Below are 20,569 nucleotides of genomic sequence, written 5' to 3'. Positions count from 1 at the left end.
AAGTTTAAGAGTGTTAGGCAAGATCAACTGGCATTCCAAGATTTGAAAGACCAAACCCAATTGCACAAGAAGGAGCTTTCCGATATATGACTGTGCTTCAGAGCTACTAGGCTGGTCTACGAAACTAGGTTGTTCTGACGTCGCTTTCTACAACTGCCGCACATGCCGTGCCACTGGAGACCGAGCTTGCTGCACATGCCGTGTTTCAAGGTTGGCATAAACATTCTTAAGGTCGGTGTCCTGCGCAGACTCAGCTAGCACCATTCCTATTATTATGTTTTAGATTTTCAAATTTTCAGATGAATCTAGTGTATTGAACCGCCTTTGCATTCGTAACGTGAAAGGGAGATATGAATTCGCAGTCATACATTCAAAATCAACAAAAAGCCTGCCGCCCATAAGTATTCATCATCAATCAAAGTCTTCCCTCAATACCCGCGTAGTGACGAGATTCAACCTTTAATCTTGAGGTGAGCCATGGTCCCCTTGCCAAGCACTGACACAGCTCAACGCTTTTCAGAGTCTAAACTTCAGGTCAGTCGATCCGTAGACTTAGAGTCAAAGACAAACGGATGAAGTCAAAACCTACTTGAAATCTTTTGCAATGTGAATTGGCCAGTCTCGGTCAATTCCTGAGTGAGCTCGAGAGTTAGATCCGCAGACCGAGAAACGTAAAGCGAAGAGACTGTGTCTTGGAGCGAAAAGGTAGACCCATTCATCTTGTTTATCTGATAGACTTGTGCGTCAGCTCCATCGAGATCAAGGCTGCAGGTCGAGCCCTCCTTGCATATAAGGGTTGCAGGGCTGTCGATAGTTCGGATGACAGCATCGGTATCTGCCTGGCCCTCGGTGTTGAATTCCCAGCCATTCTTATCTTGAGTGTAGGCGTTGGTATCGAGTTTCACATCGACTTCTTCTGGGACACCGTGGATTAAAGTCAAAGTAGTTCCCTCGACATCCTGTGTAATTCTGTCTTGGAACACAAGGCCGTTGGCTGAGGTGGACAAGGCGGCGAGGACGCCGACACAAATTTGGAAAGAAAGCTGCATGGTGATAGTGGTGTTTGGCGGATTGTTGAATTGGTTTGGGGGAGGGGGGTTATTTTGGGGGGATTAGGAGAGGGGAGGGGAAGTATTCATTTTCAAATCAGCCGTCGTTTGAATGTGGTACTCCGTACGGAGTACATCCAGTCAATTTACTCTGTAGATCGTTGGTCCCACCTGCAGAAATTGTGCCTGGTCTAATAGCGGCTTTGAGGGCTATAAGATGCAGGTGGCGCGGCTGAGAACTTTGTTTTGCAGAGGATAACTTGTCGCCAACACGGTTTGTGGAAACCAGATTGTTTTTATTTGTTGCCCCGGACTATTAAGAATCCTTAAAAGTGGTAAGTACACTGGCAACCATAGGAACTTCATACTATTCATGATGTACTCCGTATGGAGCACGATATCCTATGGAGCACGGAGTACTTGGTCAATATCTTTGTACAAGATCTGAGGCTGGATCTTCTTGCCGCAGTGGATCAGATCGGTCCATGCTACAGATCTCTCCACTAATGGATCCAATAAAAGCCAACACTAGCCTGTATACGGAGTACCAACAGCACGGAGAAAACAACATTGTCAAATGATTGCCAACGTCGGAATGCTCGCTAGGCGAACGGCGGCATCTCTTGAACCCAGCGCCTTGGAACCGTGATAAATAGTTCAGTGGGGCAATAGAGATTGGCCCCTGAGACACACCATAAAATAACTCGAGGGTATGGAGAATAACAGGTCGCTATCATTATGGGAGTTTTCTACAGAGTACGGAGTGCATACATACTGTGAAATCTCATGCTTCGGTAATCTCTGACGGCAGTTGCTTCTTTGCTCGCTTGCTCTCTTGCAGCTTACGGAGAACTCCTCGCCCAAGTAACCCACCATGGCAGTGATCTACCTTTGAAGCACCCGGGGGCATGGTTCGACGATTTCTCCGGACCCCTTCGCCCCACCGCATCTTTACTTGTACCCAATGGATGTACCGATCTCATAGCAGGGGGTTCATGATAACAGAAGGAAATCTAGGATGAAACGTTTGGCAAAGCAGTAGCCCAGTTCTGATAAACGAAAAACGGATGGAGGAAATAAGAAGAAGAAGAAGCAAGAGAGGGAGGGAACGAGCTATCTAGCCTGACCTGTCATCGCCTGAGCAGATCGTAGATCACCTATCCCGACAGTTCAGCTGCACCCGTCACCGCTGAAAGCTAACACATGAAGCTCGGGACGTGGGAATACGAAAATTCGGCACCTATAACTCCGGTCAGTAGCTCTTCTAACTCCTCATTCCAATCGTGCCATACTCGCACACGGAGTTGGGTCCAAATGCCTATCCTCGTAGGTCCCAGGTCTACAACGGCTTAGCTGCAGTGGAAAGTGGCTAGGGGGAAAGGAAAAGGAACACAGGTACTCCGTACTTCGTAGAGGATCCGTAAGTAGGATCGGTCTAGTGTTTTTGGTGTCGGAAAACTAATCCGGTGTGAGAGGCGACGATCATAAAACATGACCCACTTGCAGACTGGTAGACAAATCAGCCCGAGTACTCCGTAAGCCGATCCAGGAAATCATTCCCCCTGTCAAAAAAATCCCCACACTAGCCCCTGAGGGTGCTGGGTAGGTGCAAAATAGAAGGCCCGTCTTCCAAAGTGACTGGTGGAAAGGCGGCCGTTTCTGGCGCCAAAAATGGCCACTTTCGGCGTAGATTTCACAGGCCCTTATATTTTAGTTGTAAAAGGTCTCAGGCAGTTTCATCTGTGGATGCTTTTGATGCGGATCGTCGATCGTGGCAATGTTGGTTCACCTCAATATTGGGCAAACGGGGTCTTGGAAGGTTCCAAGGTTGGAAGATCAGTTCTCTATTCGCTATCGACATCTCCTCATGTCTCCTTGGGCGGTGGATGGTGTACACGGCTTGCATGGTGAAGTATAGCAAATATTAAGTTGTTTTCGGCACTCGATTATGGATTATCGTAGACTACACTACACAAACAAGAGACAGGAAGATCCTCGGGTCCTGCCCATTCCTAACAGATAGGCGATATCCAAAGAACCTGGTCAAAAGCAAATAGGGGCGATGTACACAGCGCTGAACAAATGGAAAAGGGTCAAATGCAAAGGAGCCCACTCATCTAGTCAGCTACCAGATCCGAGGGGCCCACGGGTTTCATGGAAGGAAAGGCATGGGGTCAAAAGCAGAGTATGTAAGAGATATGTGCAATGGAAGAAAGAGGGTCATAATCAAGACTTGGAAGTCAGGTGGTCCACGGCCTGGTGACTAGTTAGTAGAGTCCAGAAGGGGGAGAGGGGGATGATCTTCTTACCTTGTCGAGGTTGTAGTCAAACTTCTCCAAAGCGTCCAAGGAGTCGTTGCGGCTGAAACCCATGCCGGTCAACCGTTGCAGGATCTGGTCGTCCTCGCCACTTTCGGTGTTCAGGGCCCATCCAGGCTGCTTAGACTTGTCTTCGAGCGAGTCCTCGCCGGTGGTGGGCTGGGCGTTGTCAAGGGGCGCGAATAGGGCATCCCACTCGTGGGCAGCTGGCTTTGCCCCTCCCTCGGTGGGAGCACCAAACGGCTGAGCGGGAGCCGCGTGGACGTTGTTGTCGAAGGAAAAGAACTCAGACGAGCTGCCTTGGCCGGTGTTCGTGGCCGAGAGAGGCTGCTGCTTCTGGGACGGGGCGTCGAAAGAGAAGTCAAAGTCATTGGTGTTTTTAACACCATGGCTCTCAGGCTCGTCATCGTCATCATCCGCTTCGGCAGCGGGTGCAAGGTTCATTCCCGCGAAAGCTGCCTCGAAATCGGGCCCTCCCACCTTAGCTCCTCCAGCGGGAAGAGTGGCTTCCGAGATCGAGTCCCGCTGGGTCTCGCCGGTGACCACTGGCGCCCCAGTAGTGTGCTCTACTGAATGAGGCGCATCGGGAGCGACCGTCGGATCAGTACGTTCGGGAAGGAGACCATTGAATTGGGGTGGGAGGTGAGTGTTATCTTCCTTGGGGGCTTCATAACCAGGAGGGCTTTGCTGCTCCTCCGGGGATGGGGGCTTAGAGTTGGTTCCTGGCACAGGGAAAGCGGCCAGTTGAGCAGCATCAATGGAGTCCGGTTGGGCTCCCTTTGTAGCAGCAGGTGTGGGGGGCGCGAAGTTGTCGTCAAAGCCCAGAACACGTTCATCATCCGAGCTGTCATCGTCGTCATCGTCGTGGTGGAGCTCCTGGATGGGAGGGAATTCAGAGCCACCAGGAGCGGCAACAGCTGATTTTTCACCACCGGAGGGTTGCTTCATAGAGGCGAATGCTTCCTCAAAGTCGTTGCCTTGCTGAGATTCAGAGCGCTTGTGCGCCTTGCTTCCAAACAGCTCGTCAAAGCTAAGATCCTGATTACCGCCCTGAACTGGAGAAGTAGTGGATTCAGGCTGCTGGGTGGCGGGTGCAGGGACATCCGGGAACTTTGTCGACTCGTCTAATCCCTCTTCCTCGAAGGGAGACCGGGCGGGGGTACCTTCAACGGTCGAGGTAGGCGCACGGCTGTAGTCGCTGGACTCTGCGAGAGAGGGCGCACCGTTATCACTGGAAGGACCCTGAGACGGGGTACCGAATCCAGAAGTTTCAGTACCGCCGAAGCGACTACCAGGAGGTGAAACCATAGTCGACGAGGTCACCGATTGATTGTCGTTGAATGGGAGGAAGTTGGGGGTTAATTGACGAGACACACTAGGAGCGGGGGGTTCGGCTAACGGGCCCGTAGGAAACGCGCCGGGCAAAGATCCAGGTGGCGGGGACACGGATGGGGTCGGTGCAGAAGAAGTAGGAGGAGAGCTGACTGCAACCTGAGGCGACTCGGGGCGGAATGAGGTGGGCGGTGGTCCCGCAGCAGAACCCGCGAAAGATTGACCGAAAAGGCTGTCAAATGCCTTCTGTTGGTCACTTTGGACATCTGGTGATCGCGCCTGTTCACTTGCACTGCCAGTCCGACGGAAGAATGGGTTGGTGTTTTGGCTGGCAGATGAAGCTGCAGGGCTGGCAACTTCGGACACGTTGGCAGGGGTCGAGGACTCCTGAGAGTATTGTGGGGTCTCGGCTGCAAAGCCATCGATTTCACCTTGAATCTTGTCACGCTCGCCTTCAACAGTAGCCAACTGCTTCTTGTTGATGGCAACCAGACCCTTCTGCTGGCGCGCGCCAGAGCGAGCCTTCTCCAAGGCTGGCTTGAGTTGGGCGACCTCGGCATTTGCCTGTCGAATCTTCTCCTTCAGGCTCAAGTTTTCTTGCTCATCGGCGGCCAAGGCGGTTGAGACCTGGGTGTATTGATTGTGCAGATCCTGGCGACTACCATCGAGTAAAGCATACTGTTGCGACAGCTTGGTCGTTTCCGCTCTGGATGATTTGAGGCGCTCCTCAAGTGCCTTGAAGTTAGTGACTTCCTGCTCATACATGGAACGCGCTTGCGCAAGACGGGCTTCAAAGTCACGCTTTTGCTGCGTGCTTTGTGTGAGGTTTTGTTCGGCAGAGGATCGCTTTTCCTGCACGTTGTGCATTTCTTTTGCCAGAGAACCAACTTGGTTTGACAGATTGGCTAGCTCGGTGGTCTCTTGTGTCAATTTGTTTGACTCTTCAGGGTCATTGTCACCAAGAAGATCATCCGAAGGAGGCGGGGGTGAGCGTGCACCGAAAGAGTTTCCAGCAGATGCACCAGTTGACTGGGGCTGCAAGGTCTGACCAAACGCAGAGCTGGGGATAAATGGCTTGAAAGTGTTGGATGCAGTCTGAGGGGATGCTCTGGACGGTGAAGCCGGGGTTTGGAATGCACTGTTAGAGCCTCCTGTGGACTGAGGCATCTGTGGTTGAGCAAATGGCTGGACGGGAGGCTGAACAGGAGAATCCAGGCCAAACAGATCATCAGCAGCAGTTCTGACTGGTGGAGCTGGCACCGGGGGAGGAGTTGGGGCAGCCATTGGGGCAGGCGCCTGACGGCGCATGCTGGGCGGGATAAGCGCAGGTGGCACCACCTGTGGGAGCTGATCCTTTCCACTACGCTGCATTCGGACGAGGTACATGGCCACGGCAAATTCATCGCGGCTCAACTGACCGTCCGCATCTATGTCGGCAAGGTCCCAAATCTGAGCAAGTGTCTCTTCCGGAAGCTGGGCCTTCATGAAAAAGGCAACAGCTTGATCTCCAGTAATTAACCCCAACTTGGCCGTGTCGACAGTCTCAAAAATCGCATCGTACTGGGCCTTCTCGGGTGGAGTGACTAGCCAATCACCCCCAGTGACCTGGGCGGAAAGAGAACCCCCGAAAGCCTGGCGGCTGGCTGGGTTAAGCGGGCTCGTCGTTCGCTGCGGGCCAGTGAATTGCCTAGGAATAGCAGGGACAGGAGGGACATCGGGTCGTGCTCCAAAGGATCCACGCGCAGCTCCAGCTCCAGCTCCAGATCCTCGTCGAGCTGCGGCATCATACAGACCCGGTGGAAGTGTCGCGGGGATCCCGCGCAATGTGCCATACTTGTAAGACGTCAAGAGATGCATAGCAATTGTGAATTCCGTGGCATCCAAGGCGCCTCGTTGCTTGGTGTCCGATAAGGACCAGATGCGACCCAAAACCTCGTTCGGAAGTCCGGCGCCTTCAAAGATCTGCTTCGCACTTTCACCTATCCCAAAATACCCGTTAGGACTTCGGTCTCCTCTCAAATGGGGAGTAACATACCCTTAATAAGTCCATCATGAACATCTGACTTCATAAACAGCTGGACAAATTTACTAGCGTCATCTGGTTGAAGTGGAGGAACTCTGATAGGTCCTCCAGCTCCAGGTGGAGGGCTTGCGGTTCCTGACTCTGGAATGCCCGCGGAAGCATCAACCACGATACCGTCGAAACGAGGAATAGGACCACCTATGTGTGAAATGCGTCATTAGTACCGATTGCCATGGGGGACATTGTATGGCTTACTCTGCAGAGCCAATTCGTCAGAAGGCGCGCGACCAGCTTGAGCATGTCCAATCAAGCGCAGGACAATACCGAAGCCAGACGGGGTCAGGAGACCCCTGTTCTCTTTATCCGCAATTTGCCATATCTGCACCGATGACTATTAGCCGTGTTTCTTTTCGCAAATCATATAAACTGGCTATATCCACGTACCAGGCCAAGTGTGTCGGGAGAAAGGTGAGTCTTCTCGAAGAATGGGACGGCGATTTCGCCAGTGATGACGCCGAGGTTGGTAGTGTCAGCAGCCTGGAAGAGCTGGTAGAACACGCGCTTTTCCTCCGGCGAGAGGTTAAGATTCGGGTGTCGTTGTGCTAAGAAAGCATAATCCGTCAGCTCTGTCTGGTTGCGCGTGGTGAAAGCGGGTGTTGGAAGGGGAGGGGGTAATGACGGAGGCCTGCGGGTCTTCTCCTGAAGTGCGCTGAAGCTCTCCTGCCATGCTTCGAGGGTCTTGTGGCATGCGTTGAGTGGTATATCTTACTGGTATCAGCCATTGCTGTGTCCTAGGAGGAGCTTGACTCCCCTCCTTCAAATGGTTTCACAATTGTTGGGTGCCTGGGGTACAGATGGGGGGATACGGGGTGCCGTCAACTTAGTGATAAGATGCGACGGGCATGGGTGAATCGCGGGTTGCTGGCAGATGTCAACCGGGATAGAACAGACTATTCCCAAGCTTCAAACAGGAAAATAATGTTGAAGAATGGAGGTATAGAGTGGCTGGAGTTGACGTGAGGAACGGAGGTTCCTGGGTACGGCAAGGCGGTCAGTCCCTCTAGCGTCCATTCCATACTTACCTCCAAGGTTGTTTGTTCAAGACAATTCTCTGCTCAAGACCCATTGGATTGGCTCTTTTCCAGACTGTTTCTCAACCTAGATATCATGTGAAATAATCTTCACATTCATTGATCACCAGGTCTGAAAATTGGCAATACTTGAGCCCCATGTGCTCGGTCCACTCCATCTATTCAACCGCCAACCTTGGAACCGTTCAAGATACTTGGCTGACCAGACGGAAAACCGAGGTAAATACATCATGACTATCAGGCTACCGCTGTAGATCTGGGTGTTCCGTCAGATACGAAGTAGATTCGACGATCCTCATTACCGTTGATCATATCTACCGTGGAATGTGGCTGTCGTATTCCAAGTTTGAATATCGAAGAAATATACATCGATCGCATCACTCTCAAGATTCCGAGGTCAGTTCAACCTAGAAATTTTAGCGACCTTCCAACCATGGTTCCAATGCTAGAGCCTTGCAATATCTGCCTTTTAGGTATTATCTCCCCTTCTGTCATGCGGATGTCCTCGTAGTTCACGAGGGTCCCTTTATTGCGGGTGTTTCGTTCCCCGAGTCCCTTGTTATAGGGCTGAGCCTCGAGAGAAGTAGACCCCGTAATTGATTTGATTTCTTTGATGGAATTCGGCATAAGAATGGATGAGAGCCCTCTTGTTTTTCCGAGTCATCCTCATCTTCTTCATACTTCCTCAAGCCATCAAACCATTTCAACTTCCTTCGTCGGCGTTTCGATAGCACATTATGGCGAAAACTGTGCCCTTTCCCATACGGAGTACGGAAGCAGAGATCCAAATATAGTATGATTGCTATTCGGCGCGTATTCAGCCTTCTGACCCAGGGTATCGTGTCTGGGGCGTTGCCAAAAATGAATTCAAAACCTCCATTAATCGTCTTGTTGATGAATTTTGCTAGGATATCGCTGGTCAGATGGGCGCCTATGCCTGGAATTAACGTCGATTTGGAGGCAATGCTTGCACAGAAGGATGCTTTCGAGGATTCCATATCACGATACGGGAAAGCTGCCATATGAGCCTCCATCCCCAAATTCTCAAAGCCCCCGGAGAACTGCACGGTGGAACTCAAAAGCATCCTTCTGTGCAAGCCATGCTTCCGAATCGAGGTTGGTTATAGGCATATATGGCCACCCGAGGCCCATCTGACTAGCAATATCCTGGCAAAATGCCTCTACAGGATGATAGATCGATCTCTTGGATTCATATTTGGCAACCTGAAGATACCTGGGCAGTGAGAGGCACAAACCTTTTAATGTTATAAGGTATTCCAAGGTTAATTATTGAAGTACAGTCCCAAGGCCAAGCTACTCCATGGGTCCATCTAGACAGATACAAACTAAGAAAGGAAAGATTGAGAGTAATTACAATAGCATACGTATGTAGCATCCCGAAAGGTAGATGGAACGAGGGGAAATTTCATCGCTGCTTCAGGGATATTAAAGATATATCGAACAACAAAGCCAGAAAATCATTGGCAGCAAAACTTATGATCCCTTCTATTTGCAAGAAGCCCGATGGCTGCATGAGAGCCGAACCTCTAGACTCGGCGTTGGTCCCCAAGCCAGCCTGTAGAAGTGAACCAACCAAGAGTCTCGAAGCCGGTCACAAAACATGAGTAATCTAGTACTCAGGCTCCAACTCCTCGTCACCCTCAATGGAGTCGGAGGCGACTTCCTCGTAATCACGCTCGAGAGCAGCGAGATCCTCACGGGCCTCAGAGAACTCACCCTCCTCCATACCCTCACCAACGTACCAGTGAACGAAGGCACGCTTGGAGTACATGAGGTCGAACTTGTGGTCGAGAGCGGACCAGGCCTCGGCGATGGCGGTGGTGTTGGACAGCATGCAGCTAGAAGATCATCAGTACTGAGTTCATGAAATATGGGATGAACAGTCTTATCAGACCGGGGGAAAACTTACACAGCGCGGTTGAGGTTGGCAAGGTCGCCGTTAGGGACCTGTTGGGGAGGCTGGTAGCAGATACCGAGCTTGAATCCAGTAGGGCACCAGTCGACGAACTGAATGGTACGCTTGGTCTTGAGGTTGGCGACGGCGGCGTGAGCGTCCTTGGGGACGACATCACCACGGTACAGCAGACAGGTGGCCATGTACTTGCCGTTGCGGGGGTCACACTTGACCATCTGGTTGTTAGGCTCGAAGCAGTTGGAGGTGATCTCAGTGACGGAGTGGGCCTCGTGGGCGGCCTTGTCAGAGGAGATGATGGGAGAGTAGGCGACCAGAGGGAAGTGGATACGGGGGTAGGGCACCAAGTTGGTCTGGAACTCGTTGAGGTCGACGTTGAGGGAACCGTCGAAACGCAGGGAAGCGGTGATGGAAGAAACGACCTGAGCGATCAGACGGTTCAGGTTCTCGTAGCTGGGGCGCTCAATGCCGAGGTTGCGGCGGCAGATGTCGTAGATAGCCTCGTTGTCGACCATGAAGGAGCAGTCGGAGTGCTCCAGAGTGGTGTGGGTGGTCAGGATGGAGTTGTAGGGCTCAACAACGGCGGTGGCGTTCTGGGGAGCAGGGTAGACACAGAACTCAAGCTTGGACTTCTTGCCGTAGTCGACGGACAGACGCTCCATCAGGAGGGCACCGAAACCGGAACCGGTACCACCACCGAAGGAGTGGAAGACCAAGAATCCCTGGAGACCGGCACAAGAGTCGGCAACGCGACGAACGCGGTCGAGGACCTCATCGATCATCTCCTTACCCACGGTGTAGTGACCACGGGCGTAGTTGTTGGAAGCATCCTCCTTACCGGTGATCATCTGCTCGGGGTGGAAAAGGGAACGGTAGGTACCGGTGCGGACCTCATCGACGACATTGGGCTCGAGATCGGCGTAGATGGTACGGGGAACGTACTTGCCCTGGCCTGTCAAGTGGGGGAGGAATGTTAGTGACGGGCCGTGGAATTTTGCACCCAAAAGCGGGGGAGAACATCAAAAGGGTGGGAAAATATGGATTTCATACCAGTCTCGGAGAAGAAAGTGCTGAAACCGTGGTCGGGGTCGGCCTTCTTGCGCTCCTCAGTGAGGAATCCATCGGGCTGTTTGTCGTGTTAGTCGCGGGTGTTTACATCGCGGGTAGAAAATAGGGGTACGGGTGCCCGAGTCACGATCGGGCGCCACGAGTTTCGATTGGAATTCCAACATACCTGGATACCGTGCTCCAGACAGTACAGCTATAAGGACAACTGTTGTCAGTTTACTGAAGGTTGAGTTGAATTTTCAATGGGATGTGGATGTTTACCTCCCAGCAGGAGTTGGCGATCTGGCAACCGGCCTGACCGACTGTAGAAAGAGAAGTCAGCGCGTCAATTCATCGAAAATTGATCAATCCAGACGGAGAGAATTGATCAGTGATGATTTCCTTACCGTTCAAACTGATAATTTCTCTCATTGTGGTGGGTGTTTTCAGGCTAAAAAATCAGGAGAGGGGGAATCAAAACCCAAACAACAAACACGGCGGTCTAAGGTTCTCAGGGGTCAGTCCAGATGTCCACGCACGACGGAAGGGGGCGGGGGTGGAAGTGTAAGTACCTGAAGAATGGGAGGAATGGACGAGAAGATGTCGAAGGGAAAACAAAGTCGACCCGAAATGTTGTGGAGGAGGAGCGTCTGTGCTGTACAGGGGGGGAACTTCATTGTTGATCCGTTCGTTGGGTCGCGTCGTGCCTTCTGATTGGCTCATTCCCGGAGACAAGCTGCTGCTGCTGACCGCCTCGTACGGTGTCCCGTGACTCCACGTGATATCTCCCTAATTCGAGCATGTTTTTGGCGTTTAAAGTGTTGAAATTGAAGCTTGAAGAGAAAGAGAATGAATCATGTTAAGTTTGGTTCGAGGTGCGCAGAACATCTCTCCCATGGGTGGGTGGTATTGAAAGGTGGTCAACCGCGACGTCACGGTGAGAGCCATCCGCTGCCAAATACTCGGTCAGTTCGGATCCACCCGCAAATCTAGCCACGAACCATTTGCCCAGGCTAAGCGTCAAGAGTAGATATTGGTGGTAAAGTCTCAAGCCAAACATCAAACCAGACAAGAAAAGCTAATTGACCTCCAGATATCACCAACAAGACCCTCAAAAAAAAGGCGAAAGCTTCACTATAAGCTGTTATCAACGCATTACTGGTCAAGATCACGTCACTGCAGTCTGCAAGTACCGTCTATTCAGCATCAATATGCAAATCAGACCCCTTTCGGTCCTGGGACTTGTGCTGCCACTCCTCTCAGCAGTGCAAGCAAATGTGGAAAAGACCATCTTCCTAGCACCCGCACCTGCAACCATCCCATCCCAGGAGCCATCCCTCGACGACCTCGGTGTTGAAAGACTCTCACCACAAAACCCTGTAGTGCGCACTAGACTCAATGCATCGTTCCCCACGACTGCTGTGCCAGAAGGCACAGAATCGTGGTTCTTCCTCGAGAAATTGAATCCTGGACAGCGGTACGAGGTACGAGTCTGCTGGCTATCAACTGTGAGTTCATATACCCGCTACTAAACCACCCATACTATATTCCCAAGTTTGGTCAATTGACCAAGACAAACAGCAACCGACATCTTTTACTCTCACCACATACCCCCTATCCAAAACAATTGAGGACACATCTCTCCTGTCTTCGCTCAGCATTTACACATCCGCCCGTCTAGCATCACTAGCCAGCCAGCCCCAAGCCAGCACGCCAAAAGTGAGGAAATCGCTCGATACAGCACCAACCAGTGACTCTGTTCTTTTCCTACGCGTTCATGCTGCCGCGGATTACTTCAGCACTAATCAAACACTGATGCGGGATGTTCCGCCTGTAGCGGTGGATTTGATTCTGGATCCGTTCTTGTTCAACGTTTTCCCGCGCTCGTTGGTGCCTACTGCAGGTTGGATCATTGCTGTTGCTGTTCTGGCAGCTGTACTGGGGAGGTGGATCGTGGGAGAGGTTGGTAGGGTTATTGATGATGCTAGGAGGCAGAGGAGTTTGGAAGAGATGAAGAACAAGTGATTGAAATAAGGCAATCGCGAGAACTATTTGAAAAACATGAAAAGAGTATTGTACTATAATCAATTCGTTTACATGCATCTACTCGATCGAGACCCAAACCTTGGAACTGCGTCAGGTTTTGGAACTGATGAATCGAGCTCGGGGCTTAGGTATCCATGGATGTCCCCCGACATGCTCCCAAGGTTCCAAGGTTAAAGTGCCTATCTGTGCATTTACCAGACGAGTTGGGCAAGGCAAGAAGGAAAAGAAGAAGATGGAAACAACATATGGAGCTGATGTACGGAGTACGGAGTACGGAGTAAGGCGTCGTGTAAGTAGAATTCAATAGTGTAAAAAAGCAATTATATGTCAGAGCCGCCAATTTAACAAACAGATACAAGAGGGGGCCGACAGGAGCGGTGAGGGGGAATAAAAGGGACAGCGAGGTAAACAAAGATCAAAACACGCCAAAATCAACGCCTCGCCTTTCATCTTTCATCTTTCATTTTTACTTCTATGCATCTCCCAAAACTCCAACAGAGTCAAGGATACAGCACACATCGTCAAGTATATCGAACAACGTTAAATCGTAGTAAATGACCGAAAAATCACCTAATCTTCGAAGAAGTTCAGGATTGCACGAATGCCCTTGGAGCCAAGGCCATGGGACGGGTACGAGATGTACAATGGGTCTTCGGTAGCACCGAGCTTAGCACGGAACTCACTCTTGCGAACAAGGTGGAACTGCTTCGCCAGGGCCTCGTAAGTGTGCTCCAGCATCTTGACCTTGGTACCGTGCATGTTGTGACCAGGGATGAGCTGGGAAGTGGCACCAGCGCCGAAAGTGAGGCCACTGACACCGTTCTTGGCGGCTGTCTGAATGGCGTGGGTGACGATGTATTCAATGACACCGTTGGGGGCACCAGGGAAGTCAAGACTGTACTTGACCTGCATGCCGTGGGCGGGAGAGAGTTGGGCCAAGGCAACGAAAGCACACACGGTACCTTCCTTGTCCAAGGCATAGAAGTACCAGCGGTGCTCAGAGTCGCACCATGGGCGGATCTGGGACAGATGGACTTGTGTACCCTTGCGGTTGGATAGCCACTCGCTGATGCGAGTATCGATCTTCTGGCGGATGTCATCTGGGACCATCTCACCCTGGTTCATGGACACCAGCTTGATGCCTTCACTTTCGGCGCGGCGGAGCTTGCGTGCGATCTCACCGTCAGAGGCGGCTTGGTTGCGTGAAGGGTCGACGCGCTCTTCGGCAATGCAAGACAAGCTGCGCCAGCCTAGCCGTTCGCCTAGAATGGTTTCAACTGCCGGCGAGCAGAGGATCCAAACAGGCTTGAGCTTGGTCTCGCGGCGCAGCCACTGTAGGAATTGCGTGATAGTGCGGGTGAATTGCTTAGGGTCACAGGCCGGGTCACCGGGGATGATGGCGAAGTTGCTGGAGCTGGGCACGTATGCAACAGCGGCACCAGTGACCATGTCACGCCAGATCTTGAAGCGATCATCGAACCAGGAGGTCGATGTAGCATCGCCATAGTTCGCGACCAGGTGTTCGAGCGGCTGAAGCTCGTTCACGTTCGCTGCGGTTCTGGTCTTCCGCTCGTGTTGCCACACAGGCTCCAGAGTGGAAGATTCAGGGTGTCTAAGCTTCTCTGTGACTGGTTTGGCGGGCAGACTCTTGGGGTCGCGGTGGAACAACGAGGTCAGACGAATATTGCCCAGCTGAAGAATGAGCATCACAATACGCTCAAGGCCGACACCGGCACCAGCATGAGGTGGAGCACCCCAGCGGAAGCCTTCAAGATACTCCTCCATGTCATCTGGGTTAATGCCCACACGGCGCATGTTTTCCTCGAGCATGTGAGGGTCGTGGATACGCTGACCACCGGACACAATTTCCTGACCGCGAATGAACATGTCAAACGAGTTGGTATACTTGTCGTCCTCGGCATCAGGCATTGTGTAGAATGGACGAGCACCGCGAGGGAACTTGTCCAGAACGTAGTAATCGGTGCCAAATTTCTCCTTGACGAGCTCACCAAGGCGGATCTCATCACGAGTTCCCAAGTCTTCATCGAGGGGCAGTTGTTGACCGTCTTCGTTCAGCCAGCCGGACTCATTCAGCATCTTGATGCCATCGGTGAAGCGGATGATGGGGGTAGTCTCTAGCCAGACAAGGTCCTCGGAGGGGAATTGGTGCTTGATAAGTTCGACCTCGCGGCGGTGCTTGGAGTAGATACCCTGCAAAATATTCTTAATCACAGCATCGAGGGTCTCGAGCATCTCGTGGTAGTGCTCCTCAATGGCCATCTCAAGATCCAATCCAGTGTACTCCGTCAGGTGACGGTGAGTGTTGGAGTTTTCGGCACGGAATACAGCACCAATTTCGTACACACGGTTGAAATCAGCAGCGATAGCCATCTGCTTAGCCAGTTGAGGGGACTGGGCGAGGAATGCAGGGCGACCAAAGTAGTTTACTTGGAATACACTAGATCCAGACTCTGTGGCAGCGCCCTGGAGCTTAGGTGTGTGGATCTCGATGAATTCACGGTCATCGAGAGCGCCACGGAAAAGGTTGCAAGTGGCGGCTTGGATACGGAAGATAGACTGCGAGGTCGCAGTGCGCAGATCAAGGATTCGGTTGGCCAGACGTGTCCGGTCGGGGATATGGTTGCGGCGACCCTCGGCTTTCTCTTCTTCATTGGTCCGAATCTCCGCTTCATATACACTGAAGGGGACAGGTTCCTCACGGTGCACTTGAAGGTGAACAGAATCAATGGCCAATTCGACATCGTGGATGGAGCAGCCAAGAACGGGAACTTCGGGCTTCTGCAGGGTACCGCGGACCTTGACGAAGGACCCCACTCGGAGGTGCTCGACCCACTGGATCATGGCAATGGAGGCGACCCCCGCTTTCTCGTGCAGCACACCTTGGAAAGTGCCCAGCTGTTGGCGGAAGACCAAAAAGACTAGCTTAGCACTCATCCGGCGGATAACATGGAGTCGTGCCGTGAAGGTGACCTCCTGTCCCTCCATGGCAGCGGTAATGTCATCGATGCGAGTCCGGAGTTCCCGCGGCCGCACCGAGGACTGCATTAGAGGCAACTGGCCATAACGAGCTTTCATATCCGCGGTTTCCGCGGCTGCGGCTTTAGTGATCTCCTCTTCTTTGCGGTGGTGATCGGTCTCGGAGAACATCTCCTCGCTGAGACGGCTGCGCTCACTGCGCCGGTGCTGGCGGACCAACCGTTTTTGTTGGTTCTTGCTCAGAGCACCGGTTGAAGAGTCGTCCGAGAAATCATCGGAGGAAGAGACATAGTCATTTTTATCGCGCAGGAAGTTTCCTAGGATACTGCGACGAGGGGAGGCTGTGGGAGACCCCGAACGAGAGGTGGAGGTACGGGTCTTGGGGGACAGGGCCGAACGGAGGTTGGTACTCGAGGAATCATCCTCACCTCCACCCATATGGCCCTTAATGGCTTTGGACAGGGCGCGCTTGATAGACATGGCGGTGTTTTCGGTGTTGGAGAGGAAAGGGAGGGGAGAAAGGAGGGAGAGTTTGTATATGTGGTGGGGGGAGGGCCCGGACCCGTCGATCTACTGGGTAAGCAAGGAACAGCCCGAGGCAGGATGCAATTCGCAATAACTTGAAGGACTCAAGAATAATCACAAACACGAGGAGGCGTAAGATAGATAAGAAGAGAATTGGAATAAATAAACTATTTCCGAGAAGAAAAGAAAAACAGCTGAAACCAGAGGCGATGACATCACTCACGAAACCAAGAATTCCACCTCGGATCCCTGATTTTCTTGGTATGGAGTGCGTCTGAGGGTTCTGATGCTCATCTCTGACCTTAATTCAACCTCCTCTCTGTATACACCGTTTCCCTCCGTACTTCGTACACAAGCTTTTCTACTTTCTGCTCCGTACTTCGTACTTCCCGTCGCTGCTTATCATTAGGCAATCTCCAGGTCTCCGGGTCATCCGGACCTCCGCAAACGCATGCCAACGAGAACACGAACATCCAAATCCGAACCTCCGCCATGGCTTCTTCGCGTTGGTGGCTCTACATACAGGCCATCTTTTGGCGTTTCCTGATGCGCATCGGCATGTTTCTTCATGACATCGGTCCACCCCGACCACCCCGACCGCAATTTACCCGCACCGTCAACGTCGACAAGCACCACCATTCCCTCGTCTTGCATTTCTACGTCCCACCCAACTATCACGAACAGCGACGTCTGGGCCATAAATATCCTGTATGTGTCAACTTCCACGGTGGGGGTTTCACCCTCGGGGCAGCCACGGATGATTCCCGATGGGCGAAATCGTTCTTGGAACACGTCGGCGCGGTCATGGTTAGTGTCAGCTACCGGCGGGCCCCGGAGCACCCATACCCCGCCGCCGTGGATGACGGAGTCGAAGCACTCTTATACCTGGCAATGCACGCTGGTGAACTGGGGCTGGATGTGAGCAGGGTAGCGCTGAGCGGGTTCTCGGCGGGTGGTAACCTGGCTGTGACCGTGCCGTTGCGGCTACGTGGTCGCATATCGACAGAAATCAAAGAGCACTTGGGTCGAGCAGAATCATCACAGAATCTCTTGAGTCAGGTCTCTGATTTGAACATCGTCGCGTTGTTCGCTTGGTACCCCATTCTCGATTTCCAGGAATCTCGTGACCATCGTCGGGCCATGAGTCTCATGCCGGACAAGACTCTCCCCGCTTTCTTCACAACCCTGTTTGATGAGTCCTATCTGCCCAATCTGGATGAACGTGACTCGCCATATGCCTCTCCAATCCATGCGTCCGACCGTCTGTTGTCAGAAGGCTTACCACGTGACATTTTCATGTTCATCTGTGAGTGGGACATGTTGATGAAGGAAGGTCAAGCTTTCGTCCGTCGCTTGGAGACACTCGGAAAGCGTCCTCGTGCCATGCTCATCGAGAAAGCCCGACATGCCTGGGACAAGTCTCCTAATCCTTGGAGAGATCAAGATAGCGTGGACGTGCTGTATCGTGACGCATGTGCGTCCATGAAAGGAATCTTCGATCGGTGATCCCTTAGCCTCAATTCTTGTATTTTCTTTTGCTTTTGCTCCCTTTCTTCAGCACTTCTGATTCTTGATATTGGCGGGGTCGCTTGGCATTCACGGCGTTAGCTGAATATAGATAGCGTTGCTTCATTCGTATGTGAAATCCTGTTTTATTTGACACCTGATCCCTGTATCTACTGCACCCAGAGGAGATAAGTGTAGTCTGCATCTACTGTAGGCTCCATCATTATTGTACATATTCAGGGTCCGAGCCCAGGGTTCTGCTACATGTATATGCACGTTGATATCAAAACCTTCTTTTTATAACGAACCCCTCTCATTGGCGGTCTAGCTTCCCGACAACAACAGCCCTACATGCACGTTCATGATCGACATGTCCCAACTCCCCCCGCCCTGTAGCCATGAGATGATGTCATTCCAAGGTTCCCTCTGAGCCCAGGCAGGTCCTCAAGATCTGCGATACTACCTTTCAATGAATATCTTTCGACGATCATGCACAGGCATTGTGTCATTTTGCAAGTCATCCACCTGCTTGACGTTGGAGAGTCCACGAGTGGTGTTCGTTTGGCTTTGGTGCCTTGTTTTGATGTCTTGGCGACCCCTTTAGTGGCATTCTTGACTTCATACTTAAGTTTGAGTCCATGCCATCACATTCCAAAAGCAGGGTTTGCCCCCGGTGATATGGACCCGGTGCGCTCCCGAGGTCGTTAGCCATGTGTGATCCACCTCTAATTGAACCAGTGTTATCTCTTGTAAAAGGAATTCACACGGTAGATTTCTCTTGCTGAAAAATCATACATAGAACACTCAGGTCAAAATATGGAGTCTGGATGTCGTTTTGATTTTCTGGGATACTGCGTACAATTTCCTGTGGTGCCATCAAAGACACACTCCTCTGCTATAGTCGAGGTATAGAAGTTCATGGCTGATACCACTTAATTATACAATGACCTCGGGATATCAAAACTCATCCCATTGATCCCACATCGATGATCGCCGCCAAGTGATTTATTCCGAAACTAGCTCTTCGACTTGAGATTCGAGCGCTTGCTGAACCCACTCAATCATCTCATCATCTACAACACCTTCTTGCCAAGTGAAACCTAGTGCCAATCTTCCATCTCGACCCGTTACAGCACTGATCTTGATTGCAGCGCTACAAGCGCTCGAGCTCTGACTGAACAACATGCCTCCAACCTCGAAGCCAGCCCCTCTCGGTGAAGGATGGCCCACACCGACATTGGACAACTCAAAGGCCGCCATTCGCTTTCGACCCAATTTCTGTAACATCCAGTGATGCTGATTTTCGACAAATCTCAAGTAACCGACACCCATATCACCCCCTTTCAAAGCCATGGCATGGTTGAGTACTGCTTTTGTCCGCCGAGCCTCGTTCCAGTTGAAAGGCGCACGCTGATATACCGTTGGCACTGAGCCGACGTAGCAACCCATCGTTGTTGCAGTGACTGGCTGTGGCAAGAAGCTTCTTAATGAGACTGCACAGTCAGCTTGGAGTGTTTTATACTCTGGCGGAAGAACCGAAAAGAGACAGGTTGCAATGAGCGTTTGAAGGACTGCCGTGACTGACGAGCCTTCCTTCTTACTCAGTGCTGCTAGAGTCCTCGTGTGAGCGTTTGAAAGCCACAATGATGAGAAGCGAGTCTTCACTGGCGTGAACTGTGGAGATCCTGTCCAACTATCGGGAGAGGGCTCTTTGGGATTCTCTTGAGACCGCAAGAAGTCTTTGGATAAGGGAAGAGTATAGAGGTCCTCTAGCGGAGGGACCAGTGCATCAGATGGGGGTCTGATGGAGGACACCCGCTCACCACTCTGCAAATCCACATTGACCTGATTCATATGCGTTTCCAGCTCATCATGGAAAGAAAGTGCGCTTTTTGTATCCATGAGGGCGTGATGAAACATGAATACAAGAGTGAAAGATTCGGGAATCTGCTCACTCTCCAATATGGATATTCTCCAGAATGGAAGTGGCCTATCAGGATTAAACAGGAAAGGATAATTATGTTGTTCTTCGAGCGTCTTGTCCAGAGCCGCCTTCCAATGCGAACTTGAGGGAGCACTGTTTAGTGTCACGAATGTGATGACTTCCTCGAGTTGGTATACTGGGAGCCTCACGAAATAAGGATCCGGTGTTTCGACGGCCAATGGAATAGCGGATAATATCGGGTGCTTTGAAATGAGGCTGGAAAGGGCATGGCAAAGAGCAGATTTGACTGATGTTTCAGTTGATCGCTTATAGTGCGCTGTTAGACCCACATTGTTGTATATTCTCAAGTGGCTTCGTGTTGTTGAGTACTTCTCCGCATGCCCTAGTGATATTAAGAAAGGTTCTGGATGGAGGAGGTCGAAGTGTTACCTAGCGGTCTCAACTTGGTGAGCCCTTGATCCATAGTACCCATGAGTGGAAAAATGGACACCACAAGAAATACCTAGGTATTTGATAGAGCAAAGGCAAGTGGTGAAAGTAGTCAAACACTCAGCCGGTGGCCGCGGGGCCTTTTGTGATCTCCCAGCCCGGGTACATACACCCGTGTGAGCCCAAGTCCGATATCACCATTGGTGTGTAATGGAGGGGCATGTATGCGAGTTTGAAATTGTCTGTTCTGCATTTTGAAGAATTCGGCGTTCTTTGGTAGTGAACGCCTAACCGATGAATGAATCTAAGTCAAGCTCAATGATTCATT

The 20,569-nt window shown here is 51.6% G+C and overlaps 7 protein-coding genes across 7 annotated transcripts; 2 read left to right on the top strand and 5 right to left on the bottom strand.

Moving 5' to 3' along the window:
• Positions 1-578: 578 nt before the first annotated feature.
• N7506_004512 (uncharacterized protein) lies at positions 579-1,049 on the bottom strand (the record flags this gene model as incomplete). The annotated part of the gene is made up of 1 exon (XM_056953806.1): positions 579-1,049. One exon carries the CDS (start codon positions 1,047-1,049, stop codon positions 579-581), a length of 471 nt encoding a protein of 156 aa, XP_056812695.1.
• Positions 1,050-3,275: 2,226 nt separating this feature from the next.
• Positions 3,276-7,504, bottom strand: N7506_004511 (EF hand domain protein; the record flags this gene model as incomplete). Its single annotated transcript, XM_056953805.1, has 6 exons — positions 3,276-3,305; positions 3,359-6,678; positions 6,735-6,920; positions 6,978-7,101; positions 7,167-7,450; positions 7,492-7,504. The coding sequence occupies 6 exons, from the start codon at positions 7,502-7,504 to the stop codon at positions 3,276-3,278; spliced, it is 3,957 nt and encodes a 1,318-aa protein (XP_056812694.1).
• Positions 7,505-9,443: 1,939 nt separating this feature from the next.
• N7506_004510 (tubulin alpha chain) lies at positions 9,444-11,240 on the bottom strand (the record flags this gene model as incomplete). The annotated part of the gene is made up of 6 exons (XM_056953804.1): positions 11,201-11,240; positions 11,076-11,116; positions 10,981-11,007; positions 10,797-10,872; positions 9,744-10,698; positions 9,444-9,672 (listed from the first exon to the last, which is right to left on the bottom strand). The coding sequence occupies exons 1-6, from the start codon at positions 11,223-11,225 to the stop codon at positions 9,444-9,446; spliced, it is 1,353 nt and encodes a 450-aa protein (XP_056812693.1). The 5' UTR covers positions 11,226-11,240.
• Positions 11,241-12,004: 764 nt separating this feature from the next.
• N7506_004509 (uncharacterized protein) lies at positions 12,005-12,818 on the top strand (the record flags this gene model as incomplete). Its single annotated transcript, XM_056953803.1, has 2 exons — positions 12,005-12,301; positions 12,375-12,818. 2 exons carry the CDS (start codon positions 12,005-12,007, stop codon positions 12,816-12,818), a joined length of 741 nt encoding a protein of 246 aa, XP_056812692.1.
• A 591-nt stretch (positions 12,819-13,409) lies between these two features.
• Positions 13,410-16,316, bottom strand: erdS (aspartyl-tRNA synthetase, cytoplasmic; the record flags this gene model as incomplete). The annotated part of the gene is made up of 1 exon (XM_056953802.1): positions 13,410-16,316. One exon carries the CDS (start codon positions 16,314-16,316, stop codon positions 13,410-13,412), a length of 2,907 nt encoding a protein of 968 aa, XP_056812691.1.
• A 537-nt stretch (positions 16,317-16,853) lies between these two features.
• N7506_004507 (alpha/beta hydrolase) lies at positions 16,854-17,867 on the top strand (the record flags this gene model as incomplete). Its single annotated transcript, XM_056953801.1, has 1 exon — positions 16,854-17,867. One exon carries the CDS (start codon positions 16,854-16,856, stop codon positions 17,865-17,867), a length of 1,014 nt encoding a protein of 337 aa, XP_056812690.1.
• Positions 17,868-18,872: 1,005 nt separating this feature from the next.
• N7506_004506 (uncharacterized protein) lies at positions 18,873-20,463 on the bottom strand (the record flags this gene model as incomplete). The annotated part of the gene is made up of 2 exons (XM_056953800.1): positions 18,873-20,194; positions 20,412-20,463. The coding sequence occupies 2 exons, from the start codon at positions 20,461-20,463 to the stop codon at positions 18,873-18,875; spliced, it is 1,374 nt and encodes a 457-aa protein (XP_056812689.1).
• Positions 20,464-20,569: the final 106 nt, after the last annotated feature.

Source organism: Penicillium brevicompactum, assembly GCF_028827555.1.
Source record: "Penicillium brevicompactum strain IBT 35665 chromosome Unknown utg000003l_segment0_segment0, whole genome shotgun sequence".
Taxonomy (NCBI): Eukaryota; Fungi; Ascomycota; class Eurotiomycetes; order Eurotiales; family Aspergillaceae; genus Penicillium; species Penicillium brevicompactum.
The sequence above is the reverse complement of the archived record's forward strand: the minus strand, read 5'-3'. Positions and strand labels throughout refer to the sequence as shown.